Source organism: Cavia porcellus, unplaced genomic scaffold (assembly GCF_034190915.1).
Source record: "Cavia porcellus strain 051 isolate PalLab524CR breed Dunkin Hartley unplaced genomic scaffold, mCavPor4.1 scaffold_23, whole genome shotgun sequence".
Classification (NCBI taxonomy): Eukaryota; Metazoa; Chordata; class Mammalia; order Rodentia; family Caviidae; genus Cavia; species Cavia porcellus.
The window spans coordinates 38817230-38833521 of NW_026947506.1; the positions used below are offsets into that span (position 1 = coordinate 38817230).

The 16292-nt window shown below is 38.2% G+C and overlaps 1 protein-coding gene across 2 annotated transcripts in view; it reads left to right on the forward strand.

The window, feature by feature from the left end:
• The window catches only part of LOC100719785 (cytochrome P450 3A14-like), a 60001-nt gene that overhangs the window by 27152 nt on the left and 16557 nt on the right, over positions 1-16292 (forward strand). For both annotated transcript variants that reach the window (XM_005003701.3, XM_063234186.1), the window contains 3 exons: positions 7123-7250; positions 8196-8262; positions 11812-11972. In XM_005003701.3, coding sequence (XP_005003758.2) covers positions 7123-7250; positions 8196-8262; positions 11812-11972 — 356 coding nt within the window. The remainder of the gene's footprint in view (positions 1-7122; positions 7251-8195; positions 8263-11811; positions 11973-16292) is intronic.

A 16292-nucleotide genomic window follows, 5' to 3' on the forward strand; every position in this document is an offset into this window, starting at 1 on the left:
AATTACTTTGCTAATTTTTACCTTGGCATAATTTGCTTCATTGTATACAAGTACAATTATTATTGTTTGTTTATTTATCGTATAATTTAGGAAAACTTGTTTTGAGTTCAAGTGGATGAATAGAAGCATAAGACAGGTGTTATTTCATTGTTTTTGGTCCGACAGGTTAATACTTATTCTAATAATTATGGTGTTAGTTCCAGCTTTTCCCTTTATCAGGCTGACGTAATTCTTTCTGTTCCTAGTATGGTGAGTACTTCGATTGAAAAAGGATGTTAGGGGGCTGGGGATTTAGCTCAGTGGCATAAGCACCTGCCTTGCAAGCAGGCAGTCATGAGTTCGATCCCCAGTACCAATAAAAAAGGAAAAAGATGAAAAAAAGAAAAAGGATGTTGGATTTTTGTCATATGTCTCTTCCTAAATTTTTTGATATATTTGTTTAGCATTTTAATTATTATGTATTTGCAATACTGAATACTGGAATAGTTTTGGGAATCAGTACATACCTATGACACATCTAGTCATTTTCCATCTCTTTATCCTTTTGTCCTTCCACCATATTTCCCTATCTTATCTCCAAAGGTCTGTTTTCTTGTTTCCTATCATCTGTCATTGGTTATTTATTACAGTACTACTTAACAAAGTTATTCATTTTCCTCTTGGGGATTCTCATATAATAAAATCCATGCAATATTTCAATTTCTATCTGACTTTTTATATACCATTATTATTTGAAGTTTTTTTTTATTCTAGCAATACATTAAACACCGTATCACAAACTTGCATGCTTGAGGTGAACCCCTACACTTTTTGACCTGGCCCGTGGGTCAATCCGGATCCACAGGGCAGTTTCCTGGGGAAGGAATGAGGATTGATAGATACAAGGTAGGAGACAGAGAGAAGGAGACAAGTCAAGGAAGTCCGATCAAGCCTCATTTATTGATAAAGTGGTCGCTGCTTTTATAGGGCAGGGGCGGGCCAGTGGGACAGGAAGAGGCTACGGGGTGATGTCTGATGAGTCATCATCACTTCTGTGTATGTGACATGAGTAGGAGAGGATTATGGTTAATGTATGCGCATTATGTGCCCATATGAGGGAGAGGCAGGGAGATAGCAGCGGGGCAGTCACACCACTCCCTACATCTCCTCCCTTTCTATATTTTTTAATCAGGAATATGCAGGCCCTGTGAGGACAGCACCTGTCTTAGGTCAAGGACCTCTTTACATGAACCCAACCAGGCCTTACCCGTCATGGGCTTGCAGGACAGCAGTTGGCCCTGTGCCTGTCTTAGACAGCCGGTGGTGTGACATGTATGTCCTAGTTGCCGTCTCTGGCTGCCTGTCCATTGTCTCAGGGAAGTTAGGCCACATCGTCATATGGGCCACTCGTGGGAATTCTTTCTCAGTAGGTTTTGTTGATCTGCCATCTCCAGCTGGTGATAGTGTACCTGAATGGGCTTTGCCATAAACACGTCTATCTGGTAATTAATGAGCATCACAATCCTCTGAAAAATACAAGGACCCACAGAGAGGAGAAGCAACAAGGCAGCTAGGGGCCCCAGAAGGGGCACTAGGTAGGGGAAGAGACTGCCCCAGAGCATGGAGAAGGGGTTAGAGGCCATTTGTGGTGGGGGTTCCAAATCCATCATTGGTCAAGAGTGGTCCAAGGAGGTTCTCGAGAAGTCACCATGTAATCCATCGGTTTGGCGTTTTCTGTAAGGAAGCACAAGAAGTTGCCTCAGGGTATGTGTTTACTCCTGGGCCTTTTGGGGGTTATTATTATTTGGCTCATTAATTTGCCTAACAAGGCGTTCGGGAGCCATCTGGCCTCTTGGCGGGTGTATATACACACTGAACCATGTCCCCATATGAGAACGGGGTCAGGGCCATGCCATGAGTTAGTCAGGGCATCTCTCCATAGTACAGAAGCAAATTGCTTTTGTGTTTCAATAGGCCAAAAATGCATGGCTGCTGACTGTCCAGAAGCATCCAAATTTTAAAAATTAAGGATGAATAAGAAATGAGATAGAATATTTCTGGGAGATCCTTGGATAGGGTGCCATGATCCCCCTTTGACTTTATCAATAGTGAGTTTGAGAGAATGATGTGCACATTTAACAATACCTTGGCCTTGTGGATTGTAAGGTATTCCTGTTGTATGGAGGATGTTGAGGCACGTGCCGAAGTAGGCAAAGGAAGTGCTAGTATATCCAGGACCATTGTCAGTCTTAAGTTGATGAGGGTTTCCAAGCACTGATAAAGCTGACAGCATGTGAGCAATGATATGTTTGGTAGCCTCTCCGGTTTGGAGGGTGGTGAAGATAAAGCCACTGTATGTATCAATGCTCACATGGACATATTTTAGGTTGCCAAATTCTGGGATATGAGTGACATCCATTTGCCACAGGGCATTGGGAACAAGGCCTCTTGGATTAATCCCTAAGTGTTGCATGGGTAGATGGATAGCACAGGATGGGCAGTCTCTTACAATCTGTCTGGCTTGGTAATGACCTGTGGAGCTGGCGGCGCAGCGCCGTCTTGCAGCTGTGCAGCGCCATCTTGGGGAGGTACATTTGTTTCCATCACCGGAAATGCCATTTTGGGGAGGGGCCCACCTTGATGTGGCAGAAGTGAGGCAAGCGCCATTTTACAAGGTGGTGCCATCTTACGGGTGGTGTCTAAATGGCTCATCCGTAAAGTTTGGAGTTGCAGAATGAGTCTTTGTTTTTCTTGTTCTAATTGGACCTGTTGTTGCAAGTCATGAATCTCTAAGTCGAGAAGCACAGTAGAGGGGCTGGAAAATGTGGGTGTCTTATTGTAGTGAGGGGGAGGTTTTATGGAAACGGGGGCTACGATAGGGTCCGAATGATGTCAGCTAGCTTCTTCTGCTAATTGTTTCCAATCGACCTCTTGTAAAGGAGTGAGGTTGGGATATAAAGAGTTGTGGTGGGTCTCAGGTGGTAGGGGCTCGGATGGTAGTGAGCCACTATCTTGGGGCTTTTTAAACATATCATTTGACTCATCAGAGGGGCAAGAAGGTTTAGATTCATCTCCTGAAGGGAGCAATGTTGGTAAAATGGAAGCGCATAAGGCGGCTTCACCTTGGGTGATTGTTTCATCAATTTGAGGGTCTCGGCAGCTCTGTGTAAGTAGCTCCGAGATTAGGTTCCAGTAGGCAAAGGCTGTAACCGGGACCTTTTCAGGGCCAAAGACCCAATAGTAATCTTTTAATGCATCTCCTACTCTTTCCCATCTTTTTGCATCAATAGAGCCCTCTAAAGGAAACCAAGGGCAAACCTTATGAATAAATTGAAAGTACTGCAACAAATCTTTTTCTTTAGCCTTTATCCCTTTTGTCTTTAAAGCTTTACTTAAATCTGACACAAAGCATTTATGATCACTTAATGCCTGACCCATGCCGGAAAAAAAGGGAAAGGATCGCAGTCCACTTACCATGACTCTAGCAGCATGGCAGGCTCCCGCGTAGCACTGGTCACAAAATTATTACTTTCACTTTTACCTGCGTGTCTCAGGATGGCTCCCTCATTGAGCCCTTCATGCCAGGAGCCCCACGATGGGCGCCATTTGACCCGGCCCACTGGTCAACCCAGATCTGTGGGGCAGTTTCCAGGGAAGGAACGAGGATTGACAGATGCAGGGTAGGAGACAGAGAGACGGAGACAAGTTGAGGAAGTCCAATCAAGCCTCATTTATTGATAAAGTGGTCACTGCTTTTATAGGGCAGGGGCAGGCTGGTGGGACAGGAAAAGGCTATGGGGTGATCTCTGATGGGTCATCATCACGTCCGTGTACGTGACGTGAGTAGGAGAGGATTATGGCTAATGTAGGCACATTATGTGCCCATAAGAGGGAGAGGTGGGGAGACAGCAATGGGTCAGTCACACCACTCCCTACAACTTTTAGTGTATAATTCTGTGATTGAACCCAGGAACTTTGCACTTACATCACATCTCCAGGCCTTTAATTGTTTTTTTTTTTTTCATTTTGTTACAGATTCTTATTAAGTCACTAAGTTACTCAAACTGGATTGGAACTTGTGATTCTCCCATTTTACCCTCCCACAGTGTTGGGATCACTGGGGTATACCCATGCCCACCTAATTTTTTTTTATATACTATTGGATTTTGACTTCTAGTATTTTGTTGATAATTTGTGCATTTAAATTGTAAAATATGTTTGTCTCTAGCATGGTTTTTGGGACTTTTTCTCTTGTTTTTAGTATCAGAGAAGTCCAGTTACACCCATATAATGCATTTGGACATGGTTTCTAATCTGAGGAAATGTTTGTAAACAAACTGTGCTAGTGCTTCCTTAAAAATGTTTTTGAATTCACCATTGAAACCTTATAATCATGAACTTTTCTTCATGGATTTTTAACTAGATATTAAATTTTTTATGTATTACACATCTAGACATATTTTCTAGTTATTTTAGTTAGTCAGATTCTGCATTTTAATCTATTAAAAATTTGCAGTTGAATAGATTTTTTAGTTTTGTAGTAACATAATTATTAATATAGTTCCATGAAATATTTTTAGTTTTAAAAATGTCAGAAATAACTGTGAGACCTAAGACATAGCTCAGTGGCATAGCATCTGCCTGGCAAGTGTGAGGTCATAGACTGGATCCATGGTGTGTAGAAAAAGAGAATGAAGAAGAAGGAGGAGGAGGAGGAGGAGGAGGAGGAGGAGGAGGAGGAGGAGGAGAAGAAGAAGAAGAATAAGAAGAAGAAGACAACGAAGAAGACAAAGAAGAGGAGGAGGAAGAGGAGGAGGAGGTGGATGAGGAAGAGGAAGAGGAATAAATAATGGTCTTTAATATGAATGCTATTTCAGCTTCCATTCTCTTTCAATCTATGTAATGTTTTGACATTTGATGATTTTCAAAGAAACAGCTTTTATTTTTACTATCTTAATTTTTTTTAGTTCCTCCAATTTTTTATCTGTGTTTTCTTTAGATATATTCAGAATCTCTTTCATTTCTTTTATCATTTCTTCTTTTATCTGGGAGATTATTTTGAGTTTGAATTTCTTTAAAGCTTCCTGGAGTTGCTTGTCAATTTCGGTGGCTATTGTGTCCGATATTTGAGGTGGATGGCATATATTTTCTTCTATATACATCGCTCCTAGGGTTTCTTGAGATGGGCTAGAAGTTTGGGGTTGTAATTTGGTCTTTCATTTTGTCATTTTTCTATATTTCTGTGTTTCACGTGTTATTTGAAAGCTTCCTCAGGATCTGTTGAAAATCCCCTTCTATGTTTGCAGTTACTGAGACTCTGGCACCACACTACCCCAAGCCACTGGGCCTGCAGAACCAATGGCCCTCCTCTGCCTGCTCAGAACTTCACAGTTCCAGACAAGCTGAGCCTCAGGGACACTGTGCACCCACCTGCCCCTTGGAAGCTCCACAGCTCTCCAATTGCAGCCGGGTTAGGGTACTCACCACAGGCTGCGGTGCCTCAGGAGCCTGTGATCCCTCCCTGCTTGCAGAGATATCCACAGTCCTCCAGACACATGGAGAGGCCGATGCAGGTGCCCCAGATCCGCCCAGCCCCTCCTCTGCACACCTATGACTAGGCGCGGCAGCGAAACAGGCTGGGCTCCGGGGATAGTGTGGGCCCGCCCACCCGTCGGAAGCTCAGCAGTTCTCCAAGTGCAGCCAGGATGGGGAGGCGGATGTAGAGGCCTCAAACCCACCTCTCCACTTCACTGCACCCGGAAGCCTGGAGGGTCCAGAACAGTCTGAGATTTGGGCAGAGTGTGCTGAGCACTCACCACAGGCCGCGGTGCCTCAGGAACCTGCGATCCCTCCCTGCTTGCAGAGATATCCACAGTCCTCCAGACACACGGAGAGGCCGATGCAGGCGCCCCAGATCCGCCCTGCCCCTCCTCTGCACACCGATGGCTAGGCGCGGCAGCGAAACATGCTCACTTGGAATCCCCAGAGTCAGACCTTTTGAATAGATTTCTGATTTTGGCACAGAAGAGAGTCCTCTATACCTCACATGTATTATTTAGACTTTTCAAGTGTGGCTGTGTAAATTTTTGCTCTGATGACAGCAGCCTCATGTTAGACAGCTCTGTATAGGAAGTAGGGGAACTTGCAGCAGCTCCCAGCTCTACCACTGATAAACTGTGATGACTATCTTAATTTTTATTATTTATTTCATTAGTTTAAAGTTCGTATTTCTTACTCTGTTCTTTATGCTTTTAAGTTTATGTTCTTGTCATTTTAGTGATACATGGTACAAACTTCATGCAAACACATGGAAACATGTTTTTAAAACATAGTGCAAACACATGGAAACGTAAACAAAAATGTAGCTATATATTTGCCTCTGAATGCTAGTTATGCTCAATCTGTGAAGTGGGGTCTATTATGTTTTCATTTTTACTTAGTGCAATAAAATTACTACTTGACACTTGGAGTTCCTTTTCTTTTACATGAATTCAATTCTTTCTCTTTTTATTGCTAATTTTTATTAGCTATTTTACAATGCTGTGTGTGTTTGTAAAAATTTTCACTTTGATTCTTTTTACTTACCATTTCTTTCCCTCCCTTTGATCTCCTCCATCCATGCTCATATTCCCTTACCTTCTCCACATTTAATATGCTCTTCAAATTATTTTAATTCTTCTTTCATCTACTACTTATATTGGATGTTTTATTTATTACTTTGCAAACATTTGTGAGTTCCACTATTCTATTTTTGTCTTGACCTATATGGCTTCCTTCCAAAGTACATAGTTGGGGGACATGTGCTACAGGTTCTATACTTGTGACTCGTTGTTGAGCCATACTTGTATTTACAGCATCAAAAAGTCTATCACAGCTCACAATAAAATGAAATTTCAGGAAATTTAATCAGACTTCTTTGGTCACTCCAAAGCTATAGAGAGGGCCACTAATCTCAGTATGACAGTGAATCTTTGTGTGATGTGCCCCAGATGAATAAGAATCTTGGAGGATTTCAAGCAAAAGTTAAAAAAATGACTCCCAGTTTAAGCTAACATCTTTTATTCTTCTAATCATTTCAGAATATCAATACAAGCAAACAAATTTTGAATTTTCACTAAAGTCTTTTTTTCCTTTCCTTTTCAGGTATCTTTTCCTTCCTTATACCAATATATGAGATGTTAGGTATATCCTTATTTGCAAAAGATTCTACAGAATTTTTCATTGACTTTGTAAAAAAAGCTATAGAAAATCGCCTGGAAAGTAACCAAAAGGTAAAATGTAGTGGTAGTAAAATAAACGTGTTGACATTTGGTAATGTTTTAGGCTGTACGGTTAGGGTCAGCATATGTCCTCTGTCTTGTTGAATGTAGATAAAGATAATAGGCATTTTTATAAAGAATGAAGAACATGATGTTTAGGAAGTTGTTATGAGCGGGAATCAGAGAGACAGTTCAATACTGAAAAAGAAGCGTAAGAATTTTCTGATGTAAGTATTCTTAAAATAAACAGGACTTTTTGTTTCAACAAACTGTCAAATGATAACTATTAGTGCTTACCAATTATATTTATTGGTACCCATAATCCCAAGATCTTATATTGGTAAAGAATTCTTTCAAATTCAGGCCACTTACTAAACACACTTTCCAATGGAAATTATTATCACTGCAGTTTGGCTGTATTAAATTTGCACCTTTCCTGCCCTGCAATAGTCAGAGTTATTCCCTGCATATTGAAATTGTAAGCTAAGAAATTCACCTTAGTCTTTACGTGGCTGTGGAGCCTGAAAATCAGAAAGGGAGAACTGCACATATATCAGGTGTCACTGAGAACTATATAGGCCTTGCTTCTAAGATCTGCATATGGCAGAGTATTAATCTATGGGACTACAGGTAAAAAATTAAAGCAGTAATATACAAAATTTTTGAAGTGTGGGATTGCTTCCTGAACAAATAGGTCAGACAGGAATTGTAGGCAACTCTCTGATCAGGAAGTTGGGGAGGGCAGAAACAAAGTATTATTGAACTCAAAAGCTGGATTCATACAGAGAAAACTCCTGCTCTCCAAAATTTAGAGATTGATGTCAAGCTCAGCCAGACCTCAGGGCTTGAAAGATCCATATGCAAAGAAGGAAGATTAACTTCTGTACTGCAAGTACTGGATTATTTTTAACTTCATATTTAACCTTCTATCTTTGAATATTTTCTTTTATCTTCAAGCACCGGGTGGATTTTCTTCAGTTGATGATGAATTCCCAGAATTCCAAAGACACAGAATCCTATAAAGGTAACCAACAGTGTTTCATGGTCTATAGGAAGGGGATCCAAGAGGGAGAAAAAGCCTGTTTGGGAATTGTGTAAGAGTTTGCAGTCAGAGGAGAACATGTGTCAAATGACTAAAAACATATACTTGGATATTACACATGAAACCCTGATGCACTTTGCAGTAAACATGAGACTGAGTACATTCTAACCTTGAAGGATGCCTACAAGCAACCGTTTTATGGATGTAATTCATGAAGGTCCTGGTTCACCTATATCTGAACAAGTGCTAATTCTCAGTCTTACCTGCAAGAAATAAACCAGAATGTCTCCCTTGAGAATTGCTTCTAGGCATTCACTCAGAGGCACGTTGCTTACTAGAAATTTGTAGAATATTCTCCAGGTCAAATAGCATAAAAGTTTAGTTTTCTTTTTGTTCCAAAATAATAGGTCCTGAGGTAAATCTTTCTGACTGCAGAAACATTCCCTTCTTCTTCATTTCTGACACACTGCTATTATCATCCATATACGGTTTTTTACTAAAAGCATTCCAGTTAAAACTGTGAAAAATGACAAATTTTGAATTCCATAATTTCTTGTATGTTTATATGTCAATACCCAATACTGGGGAGTCATAAATTCTTCCCACTATTACTTACTCACCTATACATATCCATGCAGTTTTTCTCACTTTTTGTTTAGATTTTCTGAGACTTTTCTAACAGTCCTTTTAAGTAGTGTGAAGGGTGCTTTCCATACACTAAGTAATTTTTTTTTTATTTAAGAGGAAAAAGAGAAAAACACAAAACAAACCAAAGCGGTGTAAGGGTACACGTAATACAGAACTACAAAAAAACAAAACAAAACAAACAAAAAAAAACATAACAGTAAGAAATCACCTGTTAGTATATTACATATTATCATCTTGAAAATAGTTCCTCAAATCACAGTATCAAAGAATACAAGGTGGACATTCAAACAGGTAGACTGCAAACAGCTGTGTTCAATGATCCAAAAACATTGATACAGTCAGCTATTTAACACTCCTAAACACACTTGCTGTTATATCCCTTAGAGCTCTTTTTCTTTTTTTAGTGGGTATAATGGTTGATACATTGTGTCAATTTGAAAAGTTTAGAAGTAACTAAGTGACTCAGCAGGGAGCCAGGGTCCTTGTTTTGTAAACATCTTCAGCCTGTGCAAGAGGAGGGCACCCAGATGGTGTAAGTGCTGCACCCATCCAAGGGGTGTAGCCTGATTACAATGTAAGAAAGGAAAAGAAACTTGCTTTTCTCCCCTCTTTGCTTTTGTGGCTTTGCTGCTCCCTGTTACTATAAACTGTTGCCCCTTGTCATGCCACCCTGTCTTGGAGCCAGTCAATGATGGACTGAAACCTCCACAAAGTGTGAGCTAAATAAACCTTTCCTACCTTAATTTGGGGTGTTAGGTATTTTGTCTTAGCAGTGAGAGAAAAGTAAACCAAGACAGTGGGGCAGTGTGATCATATCTACTGTGACTTTGGTTTGCTTTTACATTCTAATTGGACAAAGCTAAAGAAAATGAAAAATATTTGCAAAGAACAATTTCTATGACTCCATAAACAGTGATATAAAATGTCTTTCTCTCCTTTCTCTCTCTCTTCTCACACTGAAATTTTCTGATTAATAACTTATTTCTTTAACATAATTTCAATAATTCTATCATAGTCAATTTCTTTTTTTTTTTTTTGGTCTTTTTCGTTTTTTTATTGGTACCAGGGATCGAACTCACGACTGCCTGCTTACAAGGCAGGCACTTATGCCGCTGAGCTAAATCCCCAGCCCTATCATAGTCAATTTCAAACTACCAATAATGTGACCACTCTTCCAAAAGTCCTGAATCTTTAGCAAAGGAGTCTAGAACAGAGATGATCTGATAGTACACCACTCTGTATATATCAGTATGTTCATCTGAGTCTATCCATCTTTCTTTCTAACAATAGTCCCCCTTCTCTGTCTCTGTCTCTGACCCTATGTCTCTATCTCTCTATCTCTAAGTTTCTGTCTGTCTCTGCTTTACTAAAACCATTGGTAAAGGAAATATTCTTTTTATAGTATTCAAAATAACTGCTAGAAGCTGGGTGTGGTGGCATACTCCTGTATTCCCAGCACTTGGGAGGCTGAGACAGGAGGATCATTGCAAGTCTGAGACCAACCTGTGCTACAAAGTGAGTCCAAGGCCAGCCTGAACCACAGAGCAAGACCTAAAAGACAAAAAAAAATCCTGCTAGATAATTTTAGTATTGTGTGCTTGGCCTTTGGCTGGTGTCAATGAAGTAATGAACTATAACATATAATTTTAAAGTATTTCACTTTCAATTTAATTAGCCAATGGCTGCATACTGCCACAGTGCATTGCAGTACTCAAAATTTTGAGTATGCATTCAAGTTTCATTCACACAGTTTTGTGCTACCTAGGAGGACCTATTTGATTAGTTGGTTTTTCCTACTATAACAGGAGAGAAGTGATAGTTGTAAAATCAGAACTGGGTAGATTTTCAAAGATATATTTTATACTGGGTTTAATTTTTAAATCTATGAGTGGTGTAGTAGACAACATATTTATTTCAGTGTTCCAGTTACAAAAAGGGACTAAACAAAGAAATAAATAGACTATTGCATGATGATGATGACCTATGTCATGATAAAGTTGAAAGTGAGGCCAGTGTCTTACCATAAGGATATTTGCTGAGAATAGAAAGACAATGAATCTACTTTGAATACATAGTGCTAATGTAACTCATTGGTTGCCATTTTCATACATTTCATGCCCAAATCCTTTCTATCCACACATTCTTCCTTCTCCTACTTTAATGCCACTCTTTAGACTTTTGGTCAATCACCAGTGCACTGTATAATAACCTATTCTGAAGTCTGTTGCCAGTGGTACTTCATTATCTAATGCCCCATCCAAGGCATGAATCAACACATTTTAAAAGTCCATATTTTTACTTTGGTAGTTCTGAGTTGAGATTATGGCCTCTGTGTTATCTATTAGCTCCCAAGTGGTTCTGACTCATAGATTATACTTTGAGTTGCAAGAGTTTCTTTGTAGGCTAATATTGTTTTCTTGAATTCTCTCATACAGGATTAGATAAAACATCCTTTAATTTTGCATACAGTGAAGCCTCAGTCTGAAAGCTACCTTGAGAATTTTCCAACATGTTTCACTAAGATTTTTAAAGTTTTGTGTTGTATTATTAAAAGCTAATTTATAATTATCCAAAGCATATAATAAGAGTGAGTGTGTTAGACTGAAGCACCATGTATTGAAGTTCTGAGCCGTAGTGGTGAACATGGTGGCATAATGGAAAGCAGGTGGTCAAGAGCAGAGTAAACATTGAACAGGTGAATAAAATTATTTTGCCTATTTTCTGGTTTGTAAGAGAGACAAATAACACAGTGAAATCCATTTGCTGTGTGACTCTGAGTTGTTTCCCCAAGTTTTTCCCTAGGGTTTAGCAGGTTCACATGGGTTTTTCCTCAGCTAAACTGGTAAGTTCTACTTTACCTGAAAGTCTTTCCTCTCCTTTCAGCTCTGTCTGATGTGGAAATCACAGCCCAATCAGCTAATTTTATTTTGGCTGGTTATGAGACTACTAGCAATTCCCTTTCCTTCATTATGTATGAATTGGCCACTCACCCTGATATACAGAAGAAATTGCAGCAGGAGATTGATGCAGCTTTACCCAATAAGGTAAGTGAATGATTACTTGAGAGAGACGAAAACCTGGAACCAGAAGGCCTGCTGGACACTTCCGAGGAGAAATTTTCATTTAAAAAAAAAACTGTGAGCACTGATTTTTTTTAACAGCACCATCTATGATACAAGATCTTTGATACAAGAAACAAAAAAAGAGAAAAGTGTAAGAGAGGTATGCTACCCTCAATATATAAATTCTTCACAAACCAATACTCATGTTGGTGTACACATTATCTACAATCAAAAAATATACTAAGTAAATTCAGTAAAACCTTGGTTTGTGAGGATAATTTATGGTAGAAACGTGCTTCAATATTCTTTTTTTTATTTAAGAGGAAAAAGAGAAAAACACAAAACAAAACAAAGCAGTGTAAGGTTACACATAATACAGAACTACAAAAAAAAACATAACACTAAGAAATCACCTGTTAATAGATTACATATTATCATCTTAAAAATAGTTGCTCAAATCACAGTATCAAAGAATACAAAGTAGACATTCAAACAGAGAGACTGCAAACAGCTGTGTTCAATGATCCAAAAACATTAATATAGTCAGCTATTTAACACCCCTAAACACACTTGCTGTTATATCCGTTAGAGCTCTTTTTTATTTTTCCTCCCTCTCTTTTTTTCAACAAAATTTACCCATTTTGGATTTTATTACTCCTTAGTTTTTATTACTTTTTGGGGGGGGAGAGAATAAAGTCAAATATGGCAAAACAAAGCTGTGAATCAAAACCAAGGATAGACATAGCACATGATGTAGAACAGAGTACAAGGTTATTAACAATGGTTATCAACGTTGTCTCTTGTTTCTTAAAAAGAATTGTCTATCTCATTAGATATTATAAAGTTGGACAAAACAGTGGAGAACAAGACCAATAAAACTTAGGCATTGTAAACATTACAGGACTTCCAAAGGAGACAATAGTCAAACCAGAATGGGCATCTCAGTGAATCTTACTGCCTGCAAAGTAGTTGCCTATACCCTCAAACTTGATACTATCGCACAGAATGGAACAGAGTCTAATCAGTCAAAACAAGATCGTGGGAGTATTACAGGACTTCAAAACAAGTTAATAGGAAATCAAAAAGAGTTACTATTATATATACTAATTTTTTAAATTTTTCCCTTAATTAAAATAAACATAAGAAATAACTAAATAATTTTTTTAAAGAATAGTAGTTACCATAGTGCCTGTCTTTTTCCTTGAAATATTTGGATTAAACTTCATATACTATAGCTTCAAATATTTCCATATCAAGAAGCCCAGAATAAAGCCTTTCTAATTAATGAGTGAAAACTTCATAAGGCTTCAAGGCCACATAATGGGGAATCATGATTACCACATATTTTTATATATGTGAATCATTACTTACATTAGGGAAACTATTCGGTATTCATACATGCGAGATTGATTTATTTCACTTATGAGTATGGTCTCAAGCTGCGCCCATTTATTAATAAATATCTCAATGTGATCCTTCTTTATAGCTGAATAATACTCCATTGTATAGAAATACCAAAACTTTTTTATCCATTCCTCAGTTGATGGACACTTGGGTTGTTTCCAAGATCTGGTGATTACAAATTGTGCTGCTATAAACATAGGTGCACATATATCACTGTGGTATGATGCTTTCAGTTCTTCTGGGAATATGCCTAGAAGTGGAATAGCTGGAATAAATGGGATTTCCAATCCCAACTTTTTGAGAAATCTCCAGACAGACCTCCACAAAGGCTGTACTAGTCTACACTCCCACCAACAGGGCAGGAGAGTTCCTTTTTCCCCACAGCCTCTCCAGCATTTGTTGTTGTTGGTTTTCTTGATCCTGGCCATTCTTTCAGGAGCGAGATGGTATCTCAGTGTGGTTTTAATTTTCATTTCTCTAATGACAAATGATGATGAACATTTTTTCATGTATTTATTTGCCATTTGCATTTCTTCATCTGAGAACTGCGTATTCATCTCAGATGCCCATTTTTGGATTGGATCTTTGAATTTTGGAGGTCTGAGTTTTTTTAATTCTTTATATGTTATAGACAAGAGTCCCTTGTGTGAGAGAGAGTTCACTAAAATGTTTTCCCAGTTTGTGGGTTTTCTTTTCACTATGCTGGAGATTTCTTTTGACATGCAGAAACTTTTTAATAGGAAGTGGTCCCAGTTATTGATTCTGGGAAGTATTTCCTGTGCGGTTTGAGTCCTGTTCATGAATTCTCTACCTACTCCTATGTCTCCAAGGTTTCTACCCAATTTGTCTTCCAATAGATTTAGTGTTTCTGTTTCAATATTCAGGTCTTTGACCCATTTAGATTTTAATTTAGTACATGGTGATAGACATGGGTCTAGCTTTAGTTTTCGGCAAATGGAGAGCCAGTTTTTCCAGCACCATTTATTAAAGAGACTGCCATTCTTCCAGTGAACCTGCTTGGCTCCTTTATCAAAGATAAGGTGGTTGAGTGTGTTTGTAGTTGTAGATGTATCTTCTAATCTATTCCACTGATCTTCAACTCTGTTTTGATTCCAATACCATGTTGATTTTACTACTGCTGCTTTGTAGTATAACTTCAAGTCAGGGATAGTGATGCCTCCTGCTTTGTCTTTGCTGCCTAGAATTGCCTAAGCGATTCTAGGTCTCTTCTGGTTCCAGATGAAATTTAGGAGTGATTTCTCTAGATCTATAAGGTATGTTGATGGTATTTCTATTGGGATTGCATTGAATCTGTATAACAGTTTTGGGAGAATGGCCATCTTCACAATGTTTGTTCTTCCTATCCATGAGCAAGGGATGTCTTTCCATTTTCTGAGATCATCTTCAATTTCCTTTTTCAGTGTATTATAATTTTCACTTTATAAAACTTTCTTTTTTTTATTTAAGAGGAAAAAGAGAAAAACACAAAACAAAACAAAGCGGTGTAAGGGTACACATAATACAGAACTACAAAAAAACACATAACAGTAAGAAATCACCTGTTAATAGATTACATATTATCATCTTGAAAATAGTTGCTCAAATCACAGTATCAAAGCATAAAAGGTGGACATTCAAACATGGAGACTGCAAACAGCTGTGTTCAATGATCCAAAAACATTGATATAGTCAGCTATTTAACACCCCTAAACACACTTGCTGTTATTTCCTTTAGAGATCTTTGTATTTTTTTTCCCTCTCTTTTTTACAACAAAATGTACACATTCTGGATTTTATTACTCCTTAGTGCTTATTACTTTCTTTGGGGGGGGGGAGAATACAGTCAAATATGGCAAAACAAAGCTGTCAGTCAAAACTAAGGATAGACATAGCACATGGTGTAGAACAGAGTACAAGGTTATCAACAATGGTTATCAACGTTGTCTCTTGTTTTCTTAAAAAGAATTGTCTATCTCATTAGATATTATAAAGTTGGACAAAACAGTAGAGAACAAGACCAATAAAACTTAGGCATTGTAAACATTACAGGACTTCCAAAGAGGCAATAGTCAAACCAGAATGGGCATCTTAGTGAATCTTATTGTCTTCAAAGTAGTTGCCTATATCCTCAGACTTGATACTATCATGCAGAATGGAATAGAGTCTAATCAGTCAAAACAAGATCGTGGGAGTATTACAGGACTTCAAAACAAGTTAATAGGAAATCAAAAAGAGTTACTATTTATATATCCTAATTTTTTAATTATTTCCCTTAAGTAAGACAAACATAAGAAATGACTAAATAATTTTTTAAAAGAATAAGGGGTAGATTGAGATAAAACAGGACATAACAATATAACAATAGAGGTCAAATCATGACTGTTTCAGCAACCTAGTGCTTCACAACCATATAAACCGACTTAATAGTAGTTACCATTGTATCTGTCTTTTTCCTTGAAATATTTGGATAAAACTTCATATACTCTAGCTTCAAATATTTCCATATCAAGAAGCCCAGAATAAAGCCTTTCTAATTAATGAGTGAAAACTTCATAAGGCTTCAAGGCCACATAATGGGGAATCATGATTACCACATATTTTTACATATTTGAATCATTACTTACATTAGGGAAACTATTCGGTATTCACACATGCGAGATTGATTTATTTCACTTATGAGTATGGTCTCAAGCTGCGCCCATTTATTGATAAATATCCCAATGTGATCCTTCTTTATAGCTGAATAATACTCCATTATATAGAAATACCAAAACTTTTTTATCCATTCCTCAGTTGATGGACACTTGGGTTGTTTCCAAGATCTGGCAATTACAAATTGTGCTGCTATAAACATAGGTGCACATATATCACTGTGGTATGATGCTTTCAGTTCTTCTG